Source organism: Camarhynchus parvulus, chromosome 26 (assembly GCF_901933205.1).
Source record: "Camarhynchus parvulus chromosome 26, STF_HiC, whole genome shotgun sequence".
Taxonomy (NCBI): domain Eukaryota; kingdom Metazoa; phylum Chordata; class Aves; order Passeriformes; family Thraupidae; genus Camarhynchus; species Camarhynchus parvulus.
In genome coordinates, this window is record NC_044596.1 from 5,367,714 (window position 1) to 5,394,040 (window position 26,327).

Genomic DNA, 26,327 nt, shown 5'->3' on the forward strand with positions numbered 1-26,327 from the left:
TGTGTGTCCCACGGAGCAGCCCTGGGATGCCAGGACAGGGGGGCAGAGGCCACTGATGTGCCAGCTGGGGGGGAAGCTGGGGCTCCCTGCGAGGGTCTCCCACCTCCACTCCCCCGTTTTGTAAGCCCTGGGCTGCTCTCGCCCTGGCAGGAGGGGCAGAGCCTGGGCACAGCCTGCCCTGGGAGGTGCAGTTTGCAGGGCTGGAGGGGTCTGCAGCCCCCCAGGGGTCTCTGGGCATGGGGGCAGCAGCAGCTGCTGCCCGTGGGGCTGCAGGTGGAGCCCGAGCCGCTGTAAGCTCATTAGGGGAAGAAAGCGGCTTTAGGGGATGGGATGGATCTGAGCAAAGGGGTTGGGGCGCTGGGGGGATGGTGGGGCTGCTGAGAGGGGCGGGAGGGCCGGGGGTCCTGGGCAGCATCACCCAACCAGATCGTGCGGGGGCTCCTCATCAGCCGCTCTGCTTTATTCTGGTGCTGAGCCCCCCATGGAAGCACGGGGGATCCCCATCTGTCCCGGCTGCCCCCAGCCTGCCTGCAGGGTCTCCTCATCAGCCATCACGGTTTATTCTGGTGCTGAGCCCCCCATGGAAGCACGGGGGGTTCCCCATCTGTCCCGGCTGCCCCCAGCCTGCCTGAGCCTCCTGCCGGGGGGATGCTGAGGCTCAGCTCTGCTGGCACAGGGTCACAGGAGGGGTCAGTCCTGGTCTTCCCCGGCTCTGCCACCTCCCGGAGCGGCTGCGGGACCTGGCAGAGCTTTCCTGGCCACCTGCAGCCCCCGCTGCCCGCCCCGGCCGGCGCGGGGAGCTCCCAGGCGCTCTCATGCATCTCCTTTAAAGGCCTTCTCTCCTCGGGCTCGGCCCCGGCAGCTCCGAGCGCCGCAGATGCGGCTGTTCTGCCCCGCGGGGAGCCCCGGAGCCCGATGGGGACCCGCCAGGGCTGAGCGCCAGCTCCGAGCTGCGTGCCAGCATCTGCCTCCGGCTGCTCGGGACGAGCTCAGGCAGGTAATGATGTCCGGGGAGCGTTCGAGCCGAGGGAAAGCCCGCTCTGGCTTCTCAGGGGGTTTCCTTGTGCTAAAGCAGCCGCGTGTCTCGTATCTTTGCCATCCGGAACGCAAAGATAAGCAGCGAGTGTCGGCGAGGCCGTGGGATGGATTGAGCGCTTTGCAGCAGGGACCGGTGCTCGCTGCTGGCACGAGTTTGGGTGTTCCCCGCCGGCTGGAGGCCCTGAGCCCCCGGGTGGAGTTATCAGCGATAATTCCCGCTGTATAGGTGTGAAATGGGCTGGCTTTGAAAGGTGCCAAGCACTGTGTAAAAAGTACACCTTCGCCAGAGCTGAGCGGGCACGGGGAGATGCTGAGCTTGGCCGAGGCTTTGCACAGGCGCTTCAAGTAGTCCCTGCTCTCTGTCCCCCTAGATCTCTCCTGCTTCCCTGTCCTGGACAAAAAAATTCTCCTTCTGTCCCAAATCTGCATGTCCATGGGCACCGGGACAGTCCCGTCACCCTGGGCTGGGAGAGGGACTTTGTGAACTTCCTGCATCCTTCTGACTCTCTAAACATTGTACAACAGCTTAAATGGGTTCTCCAAGCTCCCTTACATTTGGAAATCTTTTCTGTCTGTCTCTCTGGGAGCTCAGGGGCTGCCATGTCTGCAGCCTGGAGAGCAGGGGGATGCTGCAAATCCACCACCCCCAAGAAGCTGACCCACACCACAAGCCCCAAATGAGGGGAAGGAATGTGCCCTGGGGGAAGGAAATGGGGGTGGCAAGCAGGGAAGTCCCCCCTCTTGTATTGAATTGAATTTCTCCTTTTCCTCGTCCCTTTCCCGCCCAAATCCCTCCAGCCCCCTCCCGAATCCCAGCGGGCCTCCCCACCTCTTTTCCCACAGCTGCCTCCACGCTGAGCAGAGGAGCTCGAAGCTCCTGCTGGGTGAGAAAACGCTTTAAAAATATAACATTTAGAGGCGTTCTCCATCTGCGCGGCGGCTAATGCGGGTCTCTCACCATAGGTGAGCCGCTCCTGGAGCCACATGAAGCCGCTCGAAGGGAGCTCGCCGGGACAGGGGGAGGAGGAGGAGGCGCAGGGACCGGCCCAGGGGCGCCGGCGGCGGCAGCGGCACCGGCCGAGCTGCCGGCCCAGCCCCTCACCGCGGAGGTACGTGCGCTAAAACCTGCCCTGGAGGTTCTTGAAACGCCAGCAAGGATGGGACAGCGATGGCAGTGCCAGGCAAGGTGCACTGAGCATAGTTGTGGCACGGTAACTCCTGCTCTCAGGCTTGCTAGGAGGAGAGGGAGAAGCTCCGCTGCAGTCCTTTTCAGAGCCAGGGGGAAAAGTTTGGGGGCTCAAACCCTTTCCCAGTGGGGTTCAAACCCTCTCCCAGTTGGGTTCAAACCCTCTCCCAGTTGGGTGCTGGGCTCCCACACAGCAGCCCCTGTGACCTGCCCTCCCTGGTGGCCTCAGCATCAAGAAGCAGGGATGCTGCAGAGCTGCCAGACTTCCTGGCACCCAGGACAGGGTTTTGGGGTGATAAACCTGTCCCAGTGCACTTTTAGGGGTGCCTGCCATCCCCGTGGGGTGCTGTGAGATGGTGCCTGCCTGGGCTCCGGCTGTGTTGTGGTGCTGGAAGAGGCCGGCTCGCAGCGAGGTCCCCTTGGCAGCCGGAGCAGAAAAAAAAAAAAGCAAAAAGCCGTGCTGAGGCAAAGTACGGCAGTGGCTGTTGGTGACTCACTGCTGGCTGGAAACGGCCCCGGCGGGTCCTCTGTGGGGCTCTGCGGCGGCGGCAGGAGCGGAGGGGGCGGCTCGGGCACGGAGCAGGCAGTGGAGGATGCTCGGGAAGGAGCCAGGTCCGGAGCAGCCCCAGGAGGGAGCGGGGGGAGCGCGGGGGGTGGGATGCTGCCGATGCTTCCTGAGTTTCTTCAGGGTTTAGCCGGGATTCCCTCCACAGGGAGCAGCAGGCAGAGCTGTCCGGGCTCCCCACGTCTCCGGATGAAGGTAAGGGCAGCCCGGGTGGGGATGGGCTCACAAGGGTTGGGTTTTCCGCCCTCCCTGAGCAGCAGGAGAGTTCCCCTGCCTGCAATCCTTTCCAGCCCCGGGACCCCAATCCCATCCCCTGGATTTGCCTCACCAGCTGAACCCCACCCTCTGCACTGCATCCATTGCCCTCCTCCCCCTGCCCTGGCCCGGTTTGGCTGCAGCTCCCTGAATCCCACAGGGATATTTTGGGGGGTACCTGGCAGTCCCTTGGGAGCCTGCAGAAGTGCCAGTGGCAGTTTTGGGGGTCTCTCCTGAAGTGGTGTCAGGCTGGGGAGGGGTCCCTGCTGCCCAGCTCCCTTTCTGTCCCCAGGCAGGATGAGCAGCCCCCAGGGACACCCAGGTGGGGATTTGGCCAGGAGCGAGCAGAGCGTGGAGCAAGGCAGCGAGGTGAGAGGGAGGGGAGGGTGACAGCTGGGGACAAACCCTGCCTGGTTCCTCGGGCTCAGGCAGGCCCCCAGCCCCTCTGTGCTGCTCTTCTCGGGGTGCTGTGCAGAGAGGTTTGCCCCAGCATCACCTTTGTGCCTCTCAGGAGCCAGGCAGGGCCGTGCAGGAGCAGCCTGTGCACCCTGGGGACAGTGACAGCACTAAAGGAGGTGGGTGAGTCCCCACCCCACATCCCACCTGGGTCCCCTTAGGGGAAGGTTTGGAGTAGCTGGGGACGAGCATGAGAAGATGTTCTGATGGGGGTCATCTCCCCGGGGACATGGGCAAGGGGAGACTGGCCTGGGAGGAACCAAAGCCCCCCTGGTGCTGGGGTAAGGACTGGGAGGGTTCCAAACCATGGGCAGCACTCCCTGCTAGGACAGGAGGGCAGAGGGAGGAGGGAAGGCCGAGGGAAAGCCCTCATGTGTGGTCTCTTGTGGCCCCACTGCCATCCTGCAGATGCAGAAACCCCGGAGGAGCCGCTGCTGAGCCTCCCCAGTGAGCTCTCAGTGCTGGACAGGCTTGGCTTGCACAGGTAAGACCAGCCAGCACCTGCATCCCTCTGGGGGCTACAGGACAGGGGGATCCAGGGCACAGCAGGGCTCAGAGATTGGACTTCCCTCCTTTTCCATTGCACAAGAGTTGCTGTCCACACAATGGGCACTTGGCTTCCCACTTCTCATGGTGGCTGGCACCCCTGGGAGCAGGGCAAGGGCATTTTCAGCCTGCAGCCCCCATGATGCCCCCGTCCCTGACAGCACTTCTCTTTCTGCAGGGTGGCTCTGACCGAGCAGGATCTGGAGGTGAGGGCTGCTGGGGGCTGTGGGTGGGCTGGGGAAAGGGGACACAAGGACAGGGACACCGTGCTGGCTCACAGTGCCATGGCTGTGTCCTGCTCCTTCAGGCACCGCAGGGCCCTGGCAGCCACCTCCCAAACCCTTTCCCAGAGATGCTTTTGGCATTTGGAGGCAGCTGCATTTCCAGGAGTCTGTGCTCTGCGTGCCCAGCAATCCCACAAAGTGCTCTGCAGCTGCTGAAGGGCGCCCTTGGCCGGGGAGGCGCGGGAGCCTCGCTAATAAAAATCATTTCCCTGCGAGTGCCAGGGCTGAGTCAGGCTCAGCCATCAGCCAGGACCCAGCCAGGGGAGGGCTGGCGTCTGCCCGGCGTGTGCTCTTGCCAGGAGGGCTCAGGATTTTGTTATCAGCTGCCTGGGGGACGTTATCAGCTGTGTCTCCCTGGGCTGGCATCTCAGGGGACTGTCCCCAGCTTGCAGCAGCCTAAGGGTGCCGGGGCAAGGCAAGTGCTAAATTATCCAGCACTGCCCTGATGGTGGCACGCTGGGGGGTCTGTCTGTGCCTTGGGGACAGCAGCACATGGCCCTGGTGGCTTTTCTTCTGCCCCTGTGTCCCACCTCTCACCCTGCAGGCAGCCTTTGCCCACCTGGCCCTGGCTTTTCGCTGCGACGTGTTCACCCTGCAGCAACGGGTGCAGGTGGAGAGACGGGCGCGGGATGCAGCAGAGGAAAACATCCAGGAGGAGCTGGGGCAGTGCCGGGCTGCCCTGGAGGTAGGTGGGCACCAGGGCAGGCGGCTGGCACGTGCTGGGATCACCCAGCCCCAGAGGGGTTTGGACGACTCAGAGTGGCAGCTCCAGCAGCTCCATCGTTTCCCCCCACAGAGGCTGGGCCGATCCTGTGCCAATGCAGGCTGCAAGGAGACGCTGGAGCAGCTGCAGCACGACCTGACCGTGCTGGCAGCAGCTGTGGAGAGGGCAACCAGTGCTGCAGAGAAGCTGGGGGCTGTGCACCAGGTGTGCCACAGCCTGGGGCTGGGAGGGATGGAGGTGCTACAGATGGGCTTGGGGATGATGAAGCCTCATCCCTGGGCTTGCTGGGGTTTGTCCCTCCTCCTCACAGCGCTGGCCTGGACCTCACTTTTGTGCTTAGCAGGGTGCAATCCCACAAAGTGCTCTGGGGGATTGCAAGGGATCCATCCACCTGCCCCTGGGAGTGGAAGGGATGCACCTGCACTCCCTGGGGGGAGGCTCAGGGAGGGACTGGCAGAGCTGGCTCCTGTGGAGACTCAGGGGCCCTGATCCCCCATCCTGCCTGGCTGCAGGAGGCCCGGATGAGCCGGGCAGCAGAGGTGATGGTGCAGCACGTGGAGAACCTGAAGCGGCACCACCTGCGGGAGCACGCGGAGCTGGAGGAGATGAAGCGCCTGATCCAGCAGAACTCCCACAACCGGCAGCTGGCAGAGAGCCAGGGTGAGGTGGGCTCTGCCCCCGGGGCTGGGCAGGGCTGGCACCCAGCAGCCCACCCCCTCGGGGGGCCAGTGTGACCCTGCACTGCAGAGCCAGGGCTGGTGTGAGCTGAGGAGTGGCAGGGGGGAACAGCTGATGGTGCAGTGAAGGGAACAGCTGGGGACAGTTGTGAGGGGACAGTGGGACAGCAGATCAGTGTGGGAGCAGGTGCTGGTGGCCAGAGAGCCATAACCCAGCTGGGAATGCAGGGCAGGGGGGCCCCATGCACAAAAAGGACTCTGTCCCTAAACACCAAACCCCACAGGTGCCACTGTGTGCACAGGACAAGGTCCTCCTTCCCTGGGCACCACCTGTGCCAAGCACAGAGCACATGGCCAGGACAGCTTTGTGTCTGTCTGTCTGTCTGTGCATCAGCCCCATCTCTGCGTTGGGGGATGATGTAAGGCAGCTTCTCTTTGCTCTCAGATGATGTGGAGCCACGGCTGAGGCCTCAGCCCCTGAAGAGGACTTTCCAGCAGGTAACTGGTCCCAGTTCAGGAGCCACTGCCTCCCCATGTCCTGCTGCCCTCCCTCAACTGGCTGTCCCCACACACCCACTTGTCCCCAGACAATGTCACTGCAGCCAGCTGCCTGCTGCAGGGAAGATCTGCTGGGATGAAGCAGAATGCAGGGGAAGCCTCAGAGAGCTGTTGGTAGACAGACAGGATGCCCAGCAAGCTGAGGGCTGCCTGTGCAAGAGATCTTAGGCAGATCCTTCTTCCATTGCAGGGTCCCAGGCTTGGCTGTTCTTTAGCACCACCTTGAATCCCACACTGATCCCCCCATAGCTCCAGAGGTAGGGGAGGGGGTCAGGCAGCCCCACCAGGACAGCTTGCAGCACTAATGACAGGCACAAACCTCTTGGCTTTGACCTCCCCTGGCTTTCCAGCTTCCCCTCCTAGCTCCAGGGGGAGCTGGCAGTGTCCCGTGGTGTCCCTTACCCGTGCTGGGGAGGTGATGGGGAAGGAGGAGGGAGAAGCAGCCACCCAGAGCTCACCCCCACCCCTCTGTTGCAGGGGTCTGCCCGCCGCAGGGTCAGCATCGCCGTCATCCCCAAGCAGCTCCTGGTAAGGACGTGTTGGGTGGGGACAGCCAGGGGCTGTGTCCCCAGCCTGGCTGCCACTGGGGCTGTGTCCCCAGCCTGGGTGCCACTGGGGCTCTGGGTCCCCACTGATGCTCCCACCTTGTGTGCCCAGCCAGGTGCCAGCCCTGAGAGCCGAGCAGCCCCAGCAGGTGACCTGGAGCCAGAGGGAGCCCAGCGCTGGCCCAGCACCCCCAGGTAACTGCGCTGGGTGGCACAGCTGATCCAGCTGCCACTGGCCCATGTGGCACAGCACTGTCCCTGTACCCTCCCTCCCCAGGAGCGAGCTGGAGCCACAGGGCCAGCACAGCGCCGTGACTGGGAAGCTGGTGACAGAGGCAGATGGCAGAGGATCCAGCACAGGGAGCGAGGAGCCAGAGCAGCTTGGGCTGACGTGAGCAGCACCCTGGGTGTGCCCAGCATCCCCCCGTGGCTGGTGGCCTCTCTGTGCTCCCCAGGTGGCCAGCACTTGGGCAGGGGCTGGGGGATTTAGTGGTGGAAGGCTGGGATGTTGTTTGGCTGCCTCTGCTCATCCCCACCAGGGCTCAGTTTTGCCCACGCCCTCCTCAGGTTTGCTCACTTGGGCTTGTAAAAGGGCCAGGGAGTTTTGGGGCTGAGTTAAACATCCTCCTTGTGCCCAGATGGGGTGGAGGTAGGATTTGCTCTCCCCCACGGATGACAAGTGTCCCTGATCACCTTCTCCCAGGTCCAAGGGCTCTGCAGCGGAGCTGTGGCGTCCGTGGCTCTTCCTCCCACAGCACTACTGGGTTTTCTTCTGGCTGCTTCTCCTGAGCATCGCCTTCCTCCTCCTCGTCCGTGTCCTGGAGCTGCAGAGGCTGCAGCCTGCAGCATCACCCAAGGCTTAGCTGGACCAGGGAGGGGGAGCTGAGAGCCATCTCTGCTCCTTCCCCACGTCCTAAAACACAAAACCCCTAGAATAATAAAATGGGGGAATTGTAATGACGGAGCAGGGGCTAGGATCTCAGGTAGGATCTGTGTAGGATCTAAGGTATGGTTGGCACCTCCATGTAACCATGAAGGGTTCAGGGAGCTGCAGCAGCTCTCACTGATGCTATGAGTTGCCTGTTCTCAGCACATCGAGGGGTGCAGATGTGCTCCCACACATCCCCTGCGCTGGGGACAGCCCGGTTTGCCTTAGAGCCCCGTCCCTCAGTGCCACCACACCTCAGCCCCTGCTGTAATTCACATTAATGCCCCTTTGCTGCTGCCGGGGTGACAATGCTGGGCTGGAAGGCGCAGGTCAGTGATCAGCAGCACCACGAAGGGCTCACAAACAGAGGGAGCTGTTTCCAACCGCTCGCTTTGACACACACGTTTCCGTGTCCGCCCCAGCCTCCCACGGGTGGGTTCCACTGCAGCCGGACCCAGCGGCTTTGCAGGGAGCAGCAGAGCCCGGCCGAGCTGCCCTGGTGGGGGTTCAGCTCCAGGATCCCCAGGAAGGGCTCGGAGGGGAGGGAGGGATGGAGGTTCCGGCTGCTCACCCTGCTGGCTGCAGCCGCCGGCAGTGCCACGGGTGACTCAGGGTGACCGATGGAACCCACGCCCCTTTGCCAGCTCGCCCCGTGTCCCTGAGTCACCGCCACAGCCTCGTGGCGAGCTGTCCCCGTGCGTCACAGCCCCCCTGGCCGTGACACCCGTCCCGGCACCCCGAGGACAACAGAAACCCCAAAAAGCACCGGCCAGCGGCGAGCCTCGGTCACCCCGGGGGCTGCCCCGCCCGCCCCAAGGTACCTTCACCCCACTGGGGCCATTCCCACTCGGGAAACGCAATCCCAGAAGTTTCCACGCCAGCCGTGGTGCTCGGAGCCGGCACTGGGAGGGTCCCCCCAACCCCGCCCCGATCCTCCCTCCGGTGTCCCCAGCACCCCCCGGTGTCCCCAGCACCCTCCGGTGTCCCCAGCACCCTCCTGGCCGGGGGAGCAGCCCAGCGGCACAGTGGGAAGGGGGTGAAGGGGTTTGCCTTCATCACCCGAGTCTTTTGGCTTGCTGGTCTGGTTTCTCACCCAGAAATACAAAAAAAAGCCCAGCTGGGGTTGCGCTGTGCCGCTCGTCCCGCTGCTCCGAACCTCCCGGAGCCGCATCTGCAGCGGCACAAAGAGGGGGGCCCGGGGCCGCCCCTGTCCCGGCACCGCCCGGCCCGGGTCCCCCCGGCCGCGGGGGAGGGTCGGGCCGGCGAGGGGAGGGGAAGGCCGAGGAGGGGAGGGCAAAGGAGAGGAGGGCCGGGCCGGGCCGGCCGGCAGCTGCTGCTGGCAGAGCCGGAGCTCGTTTCCTGCTCGCTGTCGCCCGGCTGCGCCCAGCTCCGGTCCCTCCCCTGCCCCGGGCCGTGCCTCAGTTTCCCCCCGCGAGGGGCTGCGGAGGTGAGTGGAGGGTGAGGATGGGCAGAGCATCCCTGGGCGTGGGGAGGTCAGGGCTCTGCTGCTCCCCGCGTCCCCCCGCTCGCTGCCGGCATCCCGAGCTCCGGTCCCCTCCGCCCGCCCCGCGGCGAGCATCGCTGGCAAAACCGAGCGGTGATTCTGCCGTGCTGGGGAGGGCTCAGCGCCCCGAACCCGTGTCCTGCTTGTCCCTGGGACGCTCCGGGGCACGGTAGCGCTTTCTCTCCTGCTGACCCCTCCCCGCAGCCTCTCCCAGGGCAGCGGCATCCCCCCTGCTCCATCCTCGCTGCTTTTCCCCTCCGGCCGCTGACCTGTGCTGCTCTCGGGACAAAGGGGAAAGAGAGCAGTCCCTGCTCCTCCTCCTCCTCCACCGGTGATGAGTAGGGTGGGGAAGAGCTTTGCTAAGATCCGCGAGGGATGCTCTGTGCATCACCGCGGAGATGTCTCTGCTGCAGATGTGCTTTGGGGTGGAGGAGAAGTACAAAGAGAAAAATGATGTGTGGGGTATGAAACCTGGCCGTGACCAGACTTCCTCTTTTTACCAAAATTCAGCTGCAAGAGGCAAGTCCTTCCGTGGGCTGCTGTTGGGCAGGGGAACAGGCTGAGCAGCACAAGCAGGGGGGCACATTTGCTTCTCCCCAAGAGTTATCTGTGCCCAGGGCTCCCTGGGATGTGGCCAGGCTGTGGTGTGTTCATCCCTGGCAAAACTTAATGCAGGTTTGTCCCCTCTCCTCAGCCCTTCTCCCCGCAGCTCCATGCTGGGGCCTTGCAAAGCTGGGGTGTGCTCATGCACCCACAGCCCTGCCTCACACCAGAGGAGCTGACAGGGATTTTTCCCTCCCTCCGAGGATTAAAACCGACCCAAATCAAGGCAAGGGTGGTCTCCCTGCCCAGTCCCACGCCTGGGATGTTTCTCCTTGGCACAATAATATTTGTAAGAGCTTCCAGTGCCTTCACCCCTTTCTGACACCCTCCCAGCTCAGCTGGTGGTTGAAAGCAAGGGCTTTGGCCAAACTCTTGGGTGGTCACAACAAACCCTCCATCCTGCTTTTCACTGGAGGAGCTCTCCTGGGGTCCAGCCCAGCTCAGCAGGTTTAGATCCCAAACCCAGGACAGCCCTGTCTGTGCTGGGACCTGGATCCCAAACTCGGGACAGCCCATCCATGCTGGGAGCCAGCGCAGCAGCAGCAGCCAGGCAATCTGCTGAAAATCCTCCCAGCTTTCATCAGCTCTGGAGCTGTGTCCTTTCCCACCCTATTTCCATGTGCCTGGGAGCCACGTGAGCTCCCAAGCAGCTTCCCCCACCCTGTCCCAAGGGGCTGGTTCTCCTGGAAGGGCCAGAGGGAGACCCTGACCCGCAAGGCAGGATGGGTGTCCCGGCTCCAGGGGCGCTCCCCGTGTCTCAGCCCCGGGTGAAGTCCCCATGGACGTTTCTGCAGCCAACCAAAGCTGACATGAGATGAGTCAGGGCTGGCTGCAACCCCCCCCTCCTCCCCCCTGCTTGCAGGAACAGTGTTAAGGGAAGAAATGCAAGAGGCTTTGATGGAAGGAGCAGAGCACAGGCTGTGCCCTCCTCCCCTGCCGCTGGCCTTTGTGGGCTGAAAGCTGAGGTTTTGTATCAAGCCCGCAGGAACTGAGCTTTCCTAGGAGTTTCTGACCTTGCCCGCAGTTGTCCAGGGGGTGTGAGGGTGCCAGAGTGCTGGCAGGATAATCCTTTCTGTAGGAAACTGTGTAACACAAGGCTTGTTGTTCTGCCTCCCCTGAGCCTCCCTGCCAAGGCGTAGGGGCTGGAAAGCTTTCCCAGGCACCAACTGCCCCTCGCATCACAGCCAGTGGGAATCAAGGCTGAGATGAGCTTTTCCCAGAGCCAGGGGCTGCTGGGGCTGGAGGAGATGCTCCCTGGGGCTGCTGTGTGGTGACCTTGGCAGGTGCCAGTGCAGGGACTTGAGCTCCTGGAGGACAATCCATCCGCACAGGGCGCTGCTGCAGCGGCACAAGGATGGGTGAGAACACTGCAAACTCTCCGGGGAGGTTCTCAGTGCTGCCTCAGTTTCCCCAGGCCCATCCTGTCTGACTAGCAGCGCTCAGGGGAAGCGCAGAAATCTGTCCTCAGGTCTCACAGGCCTGTCAGGAATGCATGGGCCGTGTCCTCTGTCCCTGACGCTGTGGTGTGTGCCAGCCCCCGCTGTGCCCCGCTGGGTGCCTTCCTGCCTGCCCAGGAAGGAAGGGGTTAACGTGCCCGGATTTCCTGAGCGCGATGCTGGAAGGGAAGGTGACCTGCAGAAGGGAATGGAGGGAAGGTGACCTGCAGAACTGCTTTGCAAGGCACGTTCTGGTGTCGGGAAAGCCCTGAGTGAGGCTGAACCAGAAATCCAGCTAGAATTCGGTCTTTCCAGCCCGAATTTAAGCGCTGGAGTAACTCCTTTCTCAGCACACCCCCAGCCTCCTCCTGCGGGCTGCCTAATTTATTCACGACATCCTTGTCCCACTGCAGGGGTGGCCCCGGGCGCTGTCACGATAACGCCCAGGGGCGAGAGGGCAAAGAGCTGCGGGTCAAAGGTGGGAGCTCCGCGTCCTGCCGAGCTTTTCCCGCAGATCCTCCTTGGCAGCGCCGTGTGTGTGCTGGGCTGGGGGAGCCCTTCACAGCCCCGGGGCTTGGCCACAGTGGCTGGAGAAGGCAAAACTTTGTTCTTGGTGCTGGGGCTGGCAAGACAGAGGGCAGAGGATGGTGCTCAGGGCAGTGCTGGGAGTGGGAGAGAGATGCAAGAACTGGTACCCTGGGAGATGCCAGGGGGTTTGGGGAGGGAATGTGCTGCACCCCTCCTCCCACAGCTTCTGTGGTGTGGTGGCGCTGCTTGTAGGGTGATTTGACTTTTATTTGATTTCCTCACCGGTGCTTCCTCTGTGCTAATCTGCTTCCACCCTCTCCAGGAGTGGTGGAAGGGGAGGTGGGGGAAAAGGTCACCCCATTCCAGCTCCAGCCCCAGGGCTGTTCCTGCTGGTTTCTGCAGCAGCTGTGTGGCTGATTCCTGAAGCCAGGAGCTCCCTCCCATCCCCCCGTAGTGAAGGCAAGGCTGTGGAGGAAGGAAGTGGTATCTTTGCTCCAAAACAACTCACTCTGCTCTTGGCTCTTGCAGGTATCCGCTGCATGGGGGAAGCCACTCACTGCCTGCCCCATCCCCTGCCCTGAGGCCACCGTGGCAGGGTGACACTGTGACTTTTTGGGGACAGTGGCAGGGTGACACTGTGGCTCTTTGGGAGCAGTGGCAGGGTGACACTGTGGCTCTTTGGGAGCACTGGTAGGGTGACACCGTGGCTCTCTGGGTGCAGCACCCAGGGACAGTTCCATCAGTGCTGCCACAAAGTGCCAGTTTTGACAGAGCCATCACCACCCAACAGCACCTGCAGCTGGGAAACCTGGCACTGAGACGCCAGGTCTGCTATGGGATGGGTTTGGGGGTGGGGCTCCAGGAGGGTCCCCTCGCTGCTGACCTCTGCTGTCCCTCTGCCAGGCCTCTGGGTGACACGGGATGAGTGTGCCAGCCGAGGAGCCGGGCAACCCTGCCCATGCCATCTTTGAGAGGTTCCTGCGTGCTGGGGAGTGCCAGGAGGTGCTGGGCTCCTTCCTGGAGCTGTGCCAGCAGCTGGGCCTGCAGGGCACTGGGCTGCAGCTCTACCACGGCCTCAAGGCTGCCCTCAACTACTGGAATGCCAAGGCCCTGTGGAGCAAGCTGGATAAGAAAGCTGGGCACAAGGACTACGACCAGGGCACAGCCTGTGCTGGCACCAAGGTAACCGGGATGTGGGATGAGGGCTTTGGGTCTCTCCGTGCCCTGTGTCCTTGTCTTGGGGTGAGAACCTCCCCTGGGACACTCTGGCTCTCATCCCAGGAGGATGCAGGATGTGCCAGGCGGGAGGTTGATGGAGTTTAATGGGACAGGATGTTAATTAGCACTGCTCAGCTCCCCATGGCACGGTGCCACCTCAGTGCCACCCAGCCAGCAGCGTCCTTCCGCCTCCCAGCTGCCTCTCGCTGGGGACATCCCATGGCAGGGCTGAGGGAGCTGACAAGTCCTTTCTGGGAGATAGGAGCATTCCAAGTAGGGGATATCTGTTGCCTGTCCCACAGATGATGGCTTTTGTCCTGAATGCTGTGCCCCATTGTGCCAGCCCTGTGCAGAAGCTCTCAGGAGACCAAACCCAGTCAGGACTGCACAGACCTGCGCCTTATCTCACCCAATGCTTTAATTGCTGCCATTGCCCTGGGTGAAGGCAAGGTCCAGGGGGTGGGGGACACCCCATTTTACAGGGAGAATCAGGGGAATCCTGAGGAGGGCCAGATCCTGACCCAGCAGGCGGGGAGGTGCTGCCTTTGGGAGCACTGGGGGGTTCACCCACACCCTGTTTGGGCTGCCCACCCCTTCACTGGCCGTGCTGTGCCCTGCAGTGCCTGGTGGTGGGTGCTGGTCCCTGTGGGCTGCGGGCAGCCATTGAGCTGGCTCTGCTGGGAGCCCGGGTGGTGCTGCTGGAGAAACGCGACTCCTTCTCCCGCAACAATGTCCTGCACCTCTGGCCCTTCACCATCCACGACCTGCGCGCGCTGGGCGCTGCAAGAAGTTCTACGGGCGCTTCTGCACGGGCACGCTGGACCACATCAGTGAGTTTTGGGGGCACCAGGCTGGCCGTGGGGTGTCCCAGCACTCAGGGGTGCAGCCCTGAGGGCCTCTCTCCCCTCCCAGGTATCCGGCAGCTCCAGCTGATCCTGCTGAAGGTGGCTTTGCTGCTGGGGGTGGAGGTGCACATCAATGTGAGGTTTGAGAGCCTTGTTCCCCCGACGGGCAAGGCAGGTACGTAACTCTGCAGCACGGATGGCGTTCCTGGGGACAAGGACAGGGCTGTGGGGGGCCACTCTGAGCCCCCCAATCGCTCTGCTATGCCCTTTGGGGGGGAATGAGATGCAGCCCTTTCCCTGTGGACATTGATGACCACCCCTCTCCCTGCAGGTGGCTGGCAGGCCGTGCTGCAGCCCAGCTCCTCTCCCCTCACCCACTATGAGTTTGACGTCCTCATCTCAGCTGGCGGCGGCAAATTTGTCCCTGAAGGTGACCACGGGTGTCCCTGCAGCCCCAGGAGCAATTTGGGGGGCTGGGTGGGGGCTCACATCTCTGCCCTCCTGCAGGGTTCAAGCGGAAGGAGACGCGTGGGAAGTTGGCCATTGGCATCACCACCAACTTCATCAACCGCCACAGCCGGGCCGAGGTGGAGGTGGCTGAGATCAGCGGCGTGGCCCGAATCTACAACCAGAAATTCTTCCAGAACCTCTACAACAAAACAGGTCAGTGGTCCCGTCGTCCCAAACCCTGCATGTGGGGTGTTGGGGGCTCCTGCCCCTTCTGAGGGAGCTGGAGGCTCAGCCCCAGGATGTCCCCAGTAATGGGGTGCATGTCCCCACCTGGACCCCATTGCAGAGGACATCTGGGGTCTAAGCTCAGTGCTGGGACACCCCCTAGCCCTGGCTCAGCCCCTTCCCTGTCATCAGGCATTGACTTGGAAAACATCGTGTACTACAAGGATGACACTCACTATTTCGTCATGACGGCCAAGAAGCAGAGCCTGCTCACGAAGGGGGTCATCCTCCAGGTGAGAAGGGCAGGATCTGGCCCTGGCATCTCACAGCAGTGGGCAGCTGAAAGCCTTGAAAGTGGCATGCAAATTGTGGATGCTGGTTTGACTGCGCACCCCTGGGGTGCTAGGGGCTGCAGCAGCTGTTGCCTGTGCCGCAGGAAAAATCCTTCCAGGGTACTGAGAGTGCAGTGGCACAGCTGCACCCTGGAGCTGGGTGCTGTCAGGCTGAGGGACAAACATCAAACATCACCTCCCACATCGCACTCAGTTCACCCCATCCCCGCAGGACAAAGCGGACATCGAGAGCCTCCTGGCCCCAGACAATGTGAACCGGGACGCCCTCCTTAGCTATGCCAAAGAAGCTGCCAACTTCTCCACCAACTACTGCCTGCCCGAACTGGAGTTTGCCCTCAACCACCGGGACCTGCCGGACGTTGACATGTTCGACTTCACATGCATGACGCGCTCGGAGAACGCGGCGCTGGTGCGGGAGCACAACGGGAGCCGTGTGCTCCTGGGGCTGGTGGGCGACTGCCTGGTGGAGGTGAGAGCTTCCCCTGCAGCACCCCAGACGCCCCCATTTCCCTCTCCCTGCATTTCTCTCTCCTTGCATTTGTTGCAATATATTTCCCCTCCCTAAGTGCTTCTCATCCCAGTTGCCCAGTGCACTCCATCCTTGGGCAGGCTCCTAGCAGCGGCATGTTTTGGGGAGGTTATCCCCTTCTCAATCCCCAGAGGAGCTTTGGGGTTGGTTCAGGCTGGAGGAGCAGCCCAGCCCCTCCTCAGTGCAGCTGTGCTGGCTGGGGAGCAGATGGCCACCCCTCCTGTCCGTTCGCGTCCTGCCGCCGCTCCCTCTTTCATCCCTGGCCAAGCCTGGCAGCTCCCAGCTCCTCCCAGCTGCCCGGACCAGCCATGCAACTCCAGTTCCATGGAGTTGTTCCATGTTCCAGCTCTGCCCTCCCATTTGCAGCCCTTCTGGCCGCTGGGCACTGGCGTGGCCAGGGGCTTCCTCGCCGCCTTCGACGCGGCGTGGATGGTGCGGCGCTGGGCGGCTGGGACACCCCCTCTGGACGTGCTGGCGGAGAGGTGAGTGTCCCCATCCCTCTGGGCTGGCTCTGGAGCACGTGAGGGTGGCAGCAGTGACGCCAGCCCTGTCCCTTGCGCCCAGGGAGAGCATCTACCAGCGCCTTTCGCAGACGTCCCCGGACAACACCCACAAGAACGTCAGTCAGTACAGCATCGACCCGGCCACGCGCTACCCCAACATCAACCTGCAGGCCATCAAAGCCAGCCAGGTACCTGGCCAGGTCCTGCCATGGGACAGCCAGCCAGCCCAGCCTCCCTGGCTGTCAGGGTGACACTGATTTACCCAGTGCCCTGTCCCCAAAGGGTGTGAGACTGAAGCTATTAGCCCACAGGGCACTGGATGCATTGTGGTAGGCGGAGGGTTCTGGAGGGTTTGGGGGGTGTCTAGGTGTCCCCCTTGCCAGGGCCACCTCTCTGCGTGGTGTCATTGGCTCTGTACAGGTGGTGACCCACCACATGTCCCTGTTGGCAGGTCAGGGACCTCTACCTGGTGGGCATGGTGGAGGTGGACCACCATGGGAAGAGGAAGAGCGACAGCCGGATCAGCACCGGTAGGAACAACCAGTCCTGCCCCATCCCTCCCAGCAGTCCATGCCCAAGTGGCCACTGCCCTGATTTTCCTCCCCATCCTTGTTCCTTGTTCCCTGGCCTGTGTCCAGCAGGCTGTCCTGGTGACACCAATGGTTTCTATCCCCTCTGCTTGTGGCCCATGTGGGGACCCTGCTGCCTTCTGGGGAGGAGGCTGTGCCCCTCCAGGCTGCACAGATGCTGAGCCATGAAATATTGAGAGATGCTTTCCCAACATAGTTATTGAGACTTGTGGGGAGGGTTTTGGGGGGACAGGGGGTGTCTCAGGTTGCTCCCATGGGTTCCCTTTCCTGTTAAAGCATGGAGTCTGAGGCAGGAGGTGGACTGGGGGGGGTGTCCCCTGTCTCTGCCTCCCCAGTGGCCCCTGGAGCTGTCTGTGAAGAGCTGCTGAGCTGGTGCCAGGCCAGCACAGCTGGATACCCTGGCGTGGCCGTGACCAACTTCAGCACCTCCTGGACCAGTGGCTTGGCCCTCTGTGCCCTCATCCACCGCTTCCGCCCCGACCTGGTGTGAGTGCCTGGAGCCCCCAGAACCCTCCACCCTGCAGAGCCCACCCTGATGGCAGCCGTGTCTCCCCACAGGGACTTTGACTCCGTGGACCCCCGGGATGCCATTCAGACCCACCAGATGTTGCTGGACATAGCAGAGCAGGAGCTGGGCATCCAGCCTGTCCTCTCCAGTGCTGAGATGGCCACCCTGACAGAGCCTGACTGCCTGGACCTCATCACCTACCTCAGCCACTTCTATCAAATTTTCGGGACCTCTCCAGGTGCGAGATTTTGGGGGGATTTGTCTCATTTTGAGCTGCACTGGGGCTGGCTGGGTCCCATAAAAATGGCCATGTCCTGTGCAGAGGTGGAGGTCAGCAAGAAGCCACTGTCTCCCTCTGGCACACGAGGGGCCATCCTCTTCCTCAGCAAGCTGCAGAAGAGCCGGAACCTGGCACACAAACGTAGCCAGGTGAGGGACCCCCACCCAGACCCTCCTGGCACACCAAAACCCTGCCACGCTCCCCACCCTAACCTCCCCCTCTGGATTTGCAGGACGGCGCCCAGAAGGACAGCGAGGCCAAGAGGAGCCGCAGGGACGCTGAGGTGGGGCTGCCCCGGGGGGCTCTGCTGGGTGCAGCTGTCCTGGGGGGACAGCGGGGGGCTGACCCTGCCTTGGGTCACTTGTAGCTGGACACGGGGCTGGATGGAGCCACTCCGGACAGTGCCCATGAGCTGCCACAAGCCACCAGGATGGACCCAGGGCAGGTTGGTCCTTGCATCCCCTTGGGATGGAGGCTCCAGCTCAGGGCAGGGGGCACCGGGAGGGCACCAGTGGCTGGCAAGGGCTGGGAGCAGAGCTGCACAAGCGAACGCCCACAGGTTCCCAGCTCCTCCCTGCCTGTTTCCTGACCCAACTGGTTTTCCAGAGCCAAGGCTTGCCGCTCCCTCAGCCATCCCAGCACCCAGAGCCGGCGCTGAGAGAGGGGCAAAGCCCTGCCCCGTGCCCCCATGGCTGCTGGCACCGCCACGGGGCAGGGAGGGTGCCAGGCCCCCGGTGCCAGCCCCGCCTGTCCTGTCCCCCCGCAGCCGCCGAGGGACAGGACAGGGGAGAACAGCGACGCCTGCTACTTCTGCGGGCGCCGTGTGTACATCGTGGAGCGAGCCAGCGCCGAGGGACGCTTCTTCCACCGCGGCTGCTTCCAGTGCCGGCGCTGCGGGGCCACCCTGCGCCTGGGCGACTACGCCTTCGACGAGGAGGATGGTGAGGCAGCTCCTGGGGGCAGGGGATGCTCGGGGAGCGGCTTCTCCACCTCGCAGGTCGTCACATGAGTTCGCCCCCCACCCCTTCCCGCCAGGTAATTTTTACTGCTCGCTGCACTACCCCAGTCCAGCCAGCATGGACCTGCCCCGGGATGAGGCTTCGGCGCTGCCTGATGGGGTAAATCACCCTAAATCCCTGGGGGTGATGGAGGAAAGGCAGAATGTTGAGGGGGGTGGTGGGGTGTGGCCCTGTGCTGCACCGTCCCTTGCTCTGGCTCTGCTGCAGGATGCTGATGCTGCTGCCCACGCGCCCTCAGACGCTGGAAGGTCGTGTGTGTCCCCCATGGAGTGGGCACCCAGCCCACTGCAGCCCACTCCAGCAGCCCCACGGGCCGGGGAGGAGCCTGGGGACGTTGAGGACACCGCAGATGCTGGTGACATGCAGGAGGAGCAGGAGCTGCTGGCACAACCTGGGGATGATGTGAGGGAAGAGGAGGTTCCCAGAGCGGAGCCCCAAGGAGCAGCAGAGGAGGGTGAGGAGACTGGGGGCAGGAGGAAGATCATCCTTACACCCCTGGAGAAGCTCAGTCTGTCCACGCTGAACCTCACCAGTGAGGCAGAGCCCGAGCCTCCACAGAAGCCAGCTCGTCTGAGGCTCCCAGCAGCACCCGAGGCCCTCCCTGCCCTGCGGCAGGGACCAGGCGCCTGCAAGGAGGAGGAGGAGGAGGAGGAGGAGGAGGAGGAGAAAATTGACATGGAGAAAGGTAGGTGGTACAAACTGGAGTCTCCAGGTGAGCAGAGCTCTCAGTCCCTGCAGGACCCTGCCGTATCCCACATCTTGCTCATGAGGAACCAGCCTGAAACAGCTTTTTCTTGGGCAGATTTGGAGGAGAGTGACAGCGAGGAGGGGGAGGAAGAGGAGGAGGAGGAGGAGAAAGAGGAGGAGGAGGACACAGGCCTTGGCATCGTGAAAGAGTTGGTGAGGATTTTCCCCAAGTGATGGTAGCTGGGGCTCTTGCTCCTCTCACAGAGGCATCAGGTCTGGCTCAGCTGTGGCTGCCAAGGCAGGAGGTGCCTGCTGCAGGGACTGACCCCCCTGCCCGTGCCACCATCCTTTCACAGTACCCAGACCCCAGGGAAGAGGAGAAATTCCCCACCTGGAAGCGCACCTTGGCCCGCCGGACCAGGGAATCCCAGATGAAGAGGTTCTGCAGAGCCCAGGTAACCCCAGAGGGGACAGCCACGTCCCCAGCGTGGCACTGCACCCTGTCCCCTCCGTCCTGCTGCTGCTGGCAGGTGCTGGCCTGCAGGGGAGTGCTGCCCTTCCCTTGCAGGCCATCCAGAGGCGGCTGGAGGAGATCGAGGTGACATTCCGGGAGCTGGAGCAGCAGGGCACAAAGCTGGAGAAGTTACTCCGGGATGAGAATGGTAAAGCCAGGGGGGCAGAGCACTGTGACCCTGCAGTGGGGGTCTGCACCCTGCTGACCATCCCCCTGTCCTGCAGACAGCCTGGCTGACCAGCACACACAGTGGACAAACCAGCTGCTGTACCTGGTGCAGAAGAAGAACAATCTGATGACCGAGGAGTCGGACCTCATGATCGCGTGAGGCTTGGGGGATGCTCCCTGGTGGGTGTGGGGGCTCAGCTCACCCCAATCCCCTGCAAATTCAGTACCCAGCACAGCCTCTTCCTCCCCACAGGGTGCAGGAACTGAAGCTGGAGGAGCAGCAGTGCCAGCTTGACGAGAAGCTCCGGAGCTACATGAACAAGGAGGGTGAGTGCCAGCACGTGCCAGGGAGAGGATCCCTTTGCACGGTGCAGGGAGCAGGTCAGGCCTTGTGGCCTTGCCAGCTCTACTCCAGCCCCCTGCACCCACAGATGCCCTGAAGACACCTGAGGATGAGAAGGCTGAGCAGGAGATCCTGAAGCAGCTGGTGGAGGTGGTGAACAAGCGGAACATCCTCATCCAGCTGCAGGAGGAGAAGCGGCTCAGCGAGCTCCGGGCTTGACCTGCACAGCCCCGGGGCCACCAGTCCTCCCTGGGGACCTGCAGAGTGTGTGTGAGTGAGTCCTGGGCTGAGCACCACCCTGAGCTGCCTCTGGAGGTGGCAATGCCCCTGGTGCCAGCAGCTGCCACAGCAAATCCAGCTCTCTGCTTGCCAAAGTCTGTCACAGAGGGACCAGACCCGCTGGAGGATGCCCACGTGAGGAGGCACCGAGCAGCGCTCAGCCTTGTGGGGCTGCGAGGGTGTTCCTGTGCATGGCTGGAGTGCCTTTGCCTTGTGCTGGCTGGAAAGCTCACAGGGGACTGCAGAAGGGGGCTGTGGTGGCTCCCAGCAGCGAGGAGGTGACTGGCCACCAGAGGCAGATGCCATTTGTGCAGGGGCGCCTTCAGGAACGGTCCCACAAAGCCACCCTCCCAGCTGAGGGCATCCATCCCAGTCTGGAGTGTCCATCTCAAGGGACATCTGCCTCTACAAGGTGGGGCCAGTGACAGACAGACTGGGCTGCTCCAGCTGCTCTGCACCACTGGTTTTGGATGCCACGTCCACACTGTCGCCAGCTGCTGCAGGAAACCAAGGTCAGAACCCTACCATGAGCCCCCTGGGCCAGGGAAGGGCTTTTTGTCCTGGAATTCCTATGGGAATTGTGCTCAGGGCCAACACTTAAACACCGAGGACAAGGGACACCAGTGGCTGTGCCCCCCTTGCCCCTTGGGATTTCTTCTGCTTGGCAATGCCACACTGGCCTTTGCACAGACCTCAGATGCCCCTGCAGTCCCTGGCTGTTGCCTCTGTGGCCAAATGGTGCTCATGGCAGCCCAGATGTGTTGGGATGGGGGTCCCAGGTTTAGGTTCCTCTCTTAGCAAGACCACCCTGTGCTCAGCCCTCATCCTGCCATTTCCCTCAGCACCTCCTCCAGCCCTCCCTGTGTTTGTACCAGCCCTACAATCCTGCTGCAAACCCCCTCCCTTCAAATAAAGCCCGCCCCGTGCCAAAGGTTAAAATATTGCCTTTATTTTCCATCAGTCAGGAATGGTTGCTAGAACAGCCACCAATGTAAACTTTGAGGCCACCCCAGGCAAGGGGAGCCTCAGTGTCTCAAGCCTTCCAGCCAGGCCAGTGGGTCCCTCCGTGTACAAAATAGTGTATTTAAAAAGACAGCAATAAAAATCTGCCTCCATTGTGGTTCTCACAGGGGTCAGTGCAACACATCTACCCCAAAACCTTAATTTCCCCCAGAGGCAGCTGCCAAACCTGCACCACTGCATTGGCTGCAGTGCTGCTGGCCTAAGACCCAAAGTCAGCTAAAAACAAGGATGAAAAAGGGGACATGGTGTGGCCAAGGGGACATTTTGGGACACCCAGAGCCCCAGCTCAGCCTTCACTGGGACGCTCCTGCAGGGCCCTCAGCACCATCCACATCTGGTCCTCGGTGCCGTGCAGCATCTTCACCTCCATGGTGTGGAACAGGTGGAGAGCGGTGGCGAGGACGAGGACGCCGAGGGCGAGGAAGGCCAGCAGGCAGAAGGAGAGCTTGGGGAAGGGCTGCTCTGCGCCCAGCCCGGCCAGAGTGGCCAGGGCAGCTGCAGCCTGGAGCAGCAGCAGCAGCAGGGCCAGCACGGCCATCCTGCCCGAGGAGTAGCGCTGCCGCCGCGCCGCCCGCAGCCCCGCGCCCACCTCTGCCCGTGCCTCTGTCACCACATCTGCCAGGGCTGGGTCTGCGGGGACAGGGGCCATCAGCAGGGTGGGACCCCCACATACCATCCCTATACCCTCCCCATACCACCCCAACAGCCTTCTCCCCATCCCCACCGCTCTGCAGCCCTCCACAAGGGGAAACATCCCCAAAGAGCTCCATCCAACCCCACCAGTCCATCCACCAGCCCCCCAGCACAGAGCGGATGCTGGCAGCAGCCCCCGACTTACCAGCTGTGCCAAGGGTGGCACCTGCAGGCTGCCCCTGCCTCTGGATGTGCAGCGTTGCCATCACAGCTTCGTGGTCTGAGAAGGGGATGTCCATGCCTGGGGCTCGCCCCGTGGTGGTCTTCAGCTCTTCACACTTCACCGTGAAGCTGGAGATGGCCTGGGTGAGGGGACAAGGGGGTCACAGCAGTGCCTCACCCCCAGCACTCACAGCTGGTGGGCAGACACTCCTGTTACCTTGTAGAGGATGTAGTCAATGCGGATGCCCAGCGGGAAGGGCAGCAGCTCTGACTTGTCAATGAAGCAGTTGTCAGGGACAAGGGTGCAGCCGTTCTTACAGCCCTGAGACAAGAGCCTGGGTGAGCTGGGGGCTCTGGTGTGCCCTGGGATCCCACCCAGCCCCTCAGCTCACCTCAAAGTGCATGGCCTCAGCAAAGGCGTCCTGCAGCCCCGTCCAGCCACGCAGCAGCCGGATGCCCACATCATCAGGGTGCATGTTCAGGTCCCCTCCCAGCAGCACCACATCTGCTGCCTTTGAGGTGTGTCTGTGGGGACAGGGGTGGCTGTCCTTCCCTGCCCTGCCTGGCACCCAGCTGGAGTGACTGGGACCTGCCCAGTGCTCCTCCACCTTATTCCTGACTGGCACTGGTGCAATGGGAGCTCTCTGCAGTGCAAGCCCCAGGGATAGGGATGACCACACGTGTCCTGGGGGCCTGCAGGGGACACCCCACAGCTGCTCACCTGATGAACTGTGCCAGCTCCCAGGCCTGCACCAGGCGGTGGGGCAGGTAGGCGTCCTTGTCCCGGCAGTACTCGGCGTGCAGCTGGAGAGAGAGGGAAAGCAAAGGGGCTCTGACTCCTGCGCTGCTCCCTGCAAACCCACCCAACCCCTCCAAACAGTCCCTGCCAACACCTCTGTTTGTATTTCACCCCCACTGGGGAGAGCCTGGGATGCTCATCCCAGTGCACAACCACGTTATGGGTCCCTGCCCCCTGCCCTGAGTAATATTTTATTAAATCAGTGCATAGAACAGGGCAGAGGGTGGAGAGCAGTGGTTAAAGCAGGGGAACAGTAAAACAGGGATATGGCCATTCATTCCCCTCCTCCCCATTGTTCCCCCCATGCTGGGTTCTTCCCTGGGCTGCTTACGTGGGTGACATAGACATTGAAGATGATCCCTGAGATCTTCATAACGACGAGACCGACGGACTTGCCACAGAACCAGTCCCCGTGCTGGAGCTGCCCAAGGGGAGGAAGGGCAGATCAGGGCTACTGAGGCTCTGTGGGGATGGACACCATGGTGCCACATGCCCCCCAAACCCACCTACCATGTAGGGGTACCCGTTCAGTGAGTACTGGTAGAGGAGCGTGTCCAGGATGGGGAACCTGGAGAAGACGCAGAGGCCGCTGCCAATCACCCCACTGTGGGAGGGAGGAAGAACAGTGAGGAGATGTGGTTCCCAAAACCTCTGCCTCGCCCTAGCCCTGGGCCAGGAGGACTCCCTGGGTGCCTGGATCCCACTGTGGTCCTGTGAGCATCCCACAGCTACAGAGGTGACCTAAAGGACCTGCACTGGTCTCTGCAAGTGGCACACCCCAAGGACGTGGCACAGCCCTGGCACTGCCCCACAGACAGCCCTGGGGGGCTGAGCTTGCCCTTCTCACCTGCGGAAGTAATGGGAGAAGGGATAACAGCCTGCTAGTTTCACCTTCAGCTCACTGTAGTCCTGCTCGCTCCACACCTGGAGGACAGAGGGACAGGCTGAGAACAGCCACGGCCATTTCCCAGGCTGGGAATGGGACACAAACTGGCCTCACCTCCTGCAGCAGCACCAGGTCAAAGCCCTCCTGGCGCAGCGTGTCCCCGATGAGCCGCACGCGCTGCTGCCGCCGCTTGCTCAGGTAGCGGATGGCCCTGCCACAGAGGGGTGACAGTCAAAGCCTGGTGGGGACAGGGCCATGGGGCTCTTGGGGACCATTGTGACCCGAAACGAGGGAGAGAAACAGGGCTCCAGTACCAGCAGAAGCAGAATGCACATGGAAAAGATGGAAGGGCCATGCGAGGACATGGGGACAAGATGCAGGGAGGCTGTTTGGGGACAGCTTCTCCTGCCGGCAGGATTGAGGCAGCTCATCCTTGCTTGGGGAGCAAATGGGGGATTTTTCTGGGGCTAACGAGCATGGAAGGGACAAGAGGCACTAGCCAGCCAAGCACCTCATGACCCTCTGGGGCAGGGAGAGTGGTGTGACCCCAAAATGAAGGGGACACGAAGGTGACCCCAAGGTGGGACCCTTCCCCAGTGTGGTGCCCCCATCTCCCCCCACATCGCCTGGGGAAGTCTGGACTCACCAGCAGTTGAGGTTGAAGATCGGAGGCGCAGGATGGGCTCTCCCTCCATGGCTTTTTGGGGGTCAGCAAGGGTCAGCGGGCAGTGCCAGGCAGAGGGGGCACCTGCGGGGAGCGGGTAGGAGTGGCAGCCCCCGGGAGCCAGTGCAGGCTGCAGGACAGAGCCAAGGAGCCGGGCTGGGAAGGCGGAAGGGCTGAGCCGAGGCAAAGGCCAGGAAGGAAGGAAAAGGGCTCGGGGTGCTCCAGGCCTTTCGCCTCCTTTCCTGCACACAAGGACCACCCCAAACCCTAAAGTGCCCCTGTACAGGGATCCATGTACCCAAACCCCCCATGTCACCCTACATCCAGTGGCTGGGGACACCGGTGGGCCAGGGATGGGCTACAGGGCTCAACACCTCTGCCTGTCAGCGAGTTGTGCTCCAGGATGGTTTCATCCTGGTTTCAAAGCGGAGCTGCGAGGCACGGCCATGGGACATCGTCACACACCTCCCCACTCGGGAAACCCACGGATCCTTTTCGGGACCCCAAACCCCGGCGGAGCCAGCAGCTCCGGAGCAGCCCCAGCTCTCCGCCGGCTCCGCTTCCCCCCTGCCTGACCCCGTGCGATTGTCCCAGTTTCCGGTTTAGAAGCTAAAAAGAGCAGCCCCGGAGCTCCAGGATGCCGGTGTGGGCAGCCAGGCTCTGCCTGCCCCGGCGGGATTACCCGGCGGGCTCATCCGCGCTAATTAATGCCGGCGGCTTCCACCGAGCCTGAGCCCCCGGGAGCGCTCCCGGCGGGATTCGACGGGGACGGCAGCGGGACCGCGGCAACAGGTGGAGCGGGGACGGGAGCCGGGAAACGGGAGAGCGGGGACAGGAGCGGGGAAACGGGAGAGCGGGGACGGGAGCGGGGATAGGAGCGGGGAAACGGGAGAGCGGGGACGGGAGCAGGACGAGCGGGGGGGCGGAACAGGAGGAGAGGAGCCGCAGGACGAGCGGGGGCGGCAGCGGGGTAACCGGAGGAGAGGAGCAATGGGAGGATCGGAGCTGCAGGAACAGCGGGGCCGGGAGCAGCGGAGCAACAGGCGGAGCGGGGCCGGGAGCAGCGGGACCGGGAGCAGCCGGGCCGGGAGCGGCAGGACCGGGAGGAGCGGGACCGGGAGGAGCGGGACCGGAGAGACCGGGAGCAGCGGGGCTGGGAGCGGCAGCACCGGGAGCAGCAGGGCCGAGAGGAGCGGGACCGGGGAGAGCGGGACTGGGGAGACCGGGAGCAGCGGGGCGAGCAGCGGGACGCGCAGCGATCGGCGGGGCCGGGAGCGGACCTGCGGCGGGCCGGGAGCGGCGCGGGACCGCGGGACTACGCGTCCCGGCAGGCAGCGGAGCGGGGCGGAAGGGGCAGGACCGGGACCGGGGCCGGAGCCCGGGCGGGGGGGGTGAATGGGGCCGGGAAGGGCTGAGAGAGCCCGGGCGGGTGTGATGGGTGTAACGGGGCGGGCCGGGAGTGCGGGAGGGACACCGGGGGTGCGGGAGGGACAGCGAGGTGCAGGAGGGATAGCGAGGTGCGGGAGGGACAGCGGGGAAAGCGGGCGGTGGTGGAACGCGTGTGTGTCCTTGAGAGTAGGATGGGGTGTCAGTACCGACAGCCGGGACACCGCGAGCAACACACACCAACAGAGTGTGACACACACCAACCCCTCTGTCACCCTGTGGTTGAAGGTGCGACCCCCCAAAAGGTGTTCCTGAACCCAGGGAAGCGTCTGCCATGGCCAACGCAACTTTTCCCATGCAAACCCTGCAG

At 62.9% G+C, this 26,327-nt stretch overlaps 3 protein-coding genes across 3 annotated transcripts in view; 2 read left to right on the forward strand and 1 right to left on the reverse strand.

The window, feature by feature from the left end:
• The window catches only part of LOC115913512, a 10,679-nt gene extending 2,943 nt beyond the window's left edge, over nt 1-7,736 (forward strand). The window contains exons 9-21 of the mRNA XM_030965558.1: nt 1,882-1,922; nt 2,002-2,147; nt 2,938-2,984; nt 3,909-3,984; nt 4,225-4,252; nt 4,875-5,015; nt 5,127-5,258; nt 5,567-5,714; nt 6,177-6,229; nt 6,767-6,817; nt 6,947-7,029; nt 7,112-7,225; nt 7,538-7,736. Coding sequence (XP_030821418.1) covers nt 1,882-1,922; nt 2,002-2,147; nt 2,938-2,984; nt 3,909-3,984; nt 4,225-4,252; nt 4,875-5,015; nt 5,127-5,258; nt 5,567-5,714; nt 6,177-6,229; nt 6,767-6,817; nt 6,947-7,029; nt 7,112-7,225; nt 7,538-7,697 — 1,220 coding nt within the window. The 3' untranslated portion in view covers nt 7,698-7,736. The remainder of the gene's footprint in view (nt 1-1,881; nt 1,923-2,001; nt 2,148-2,937; nt 2,985-3,908; nt 3,985-4,224; nt 4,253-4,874; nt 5,016-5,126; nt 5,259-5,566; nt 5,715-6,176; nt 6,230-6,766; nt 6,818-6,946; nt 7,030-7,111; nt 7,226-7,537) is intronic.
• Nucleotides 7,737-9,087: 1,351 nt separating this feature from the next.
• Nucleotides 9,088-21,452, forward strand: LOC115913556 (F-actin-monooxygenase MICAL1-like). The gene is given in 26 exon segments (XM_030965643.1): nt 9,088-9,209; nt 12,737-13,015; nt 13,672-13,833; nt 13,836-13,881; nt 13,964-14,071; nt 14,228-14,326; nt 14,404-14,559; nt 14,764-14,864; nt 15,136-15,393; nt 15,820-15,935; nt 16,018-16,144; nt 16,408-16,486; nt 16,882-17,032; nt 17,105-17,292; nt 17,377-17,483; nt 17,567-17,617; nt 17,702-17,779; nt 18,101-18,275; nt 18,370-18,452; nt 18,561-19,038; nt 19,156-19,253; nt 19,397-19,495; nt 19,609-19,702; nt 19,779-19,878; nt 19,976-20,049; nt 20,154-21,452. Coding segments are annotated over 25 exon segments (3,420 nt in total). The 5' UTR covers nt 9,088-9,209; nt 12,737-12,754; the 3' UTR covers nt 20,285-21,452.
• SMPD2 (sphingomyelin phosphodiesterase 2) lies at nt 21,275-25,791 on the reverse strand. Its single transcript, XM_030965651.1, is given in 12 exon segments — nt 21,275-21,997; nt 22,206-22,362; nt 22,440-22,544; nt 22,615-22,747; nt 22,944-23,026; nt 23,353-23,442; nt 23,532-23,625; nt 23,869-23,945; nt 24,022-24,118; nt 24,554-24,572; nt 24,575-24,655; nt 25,254-25,791. Coding segments are annotated over 12 exon segments (1,293 nt in total). The 5' UTR covers nt 25,267-25,791; the 3' UTR covers nt 21,275-21,653.
• Nucleotides 25,792-26,327: the final 536 nt, after the last annotated feature.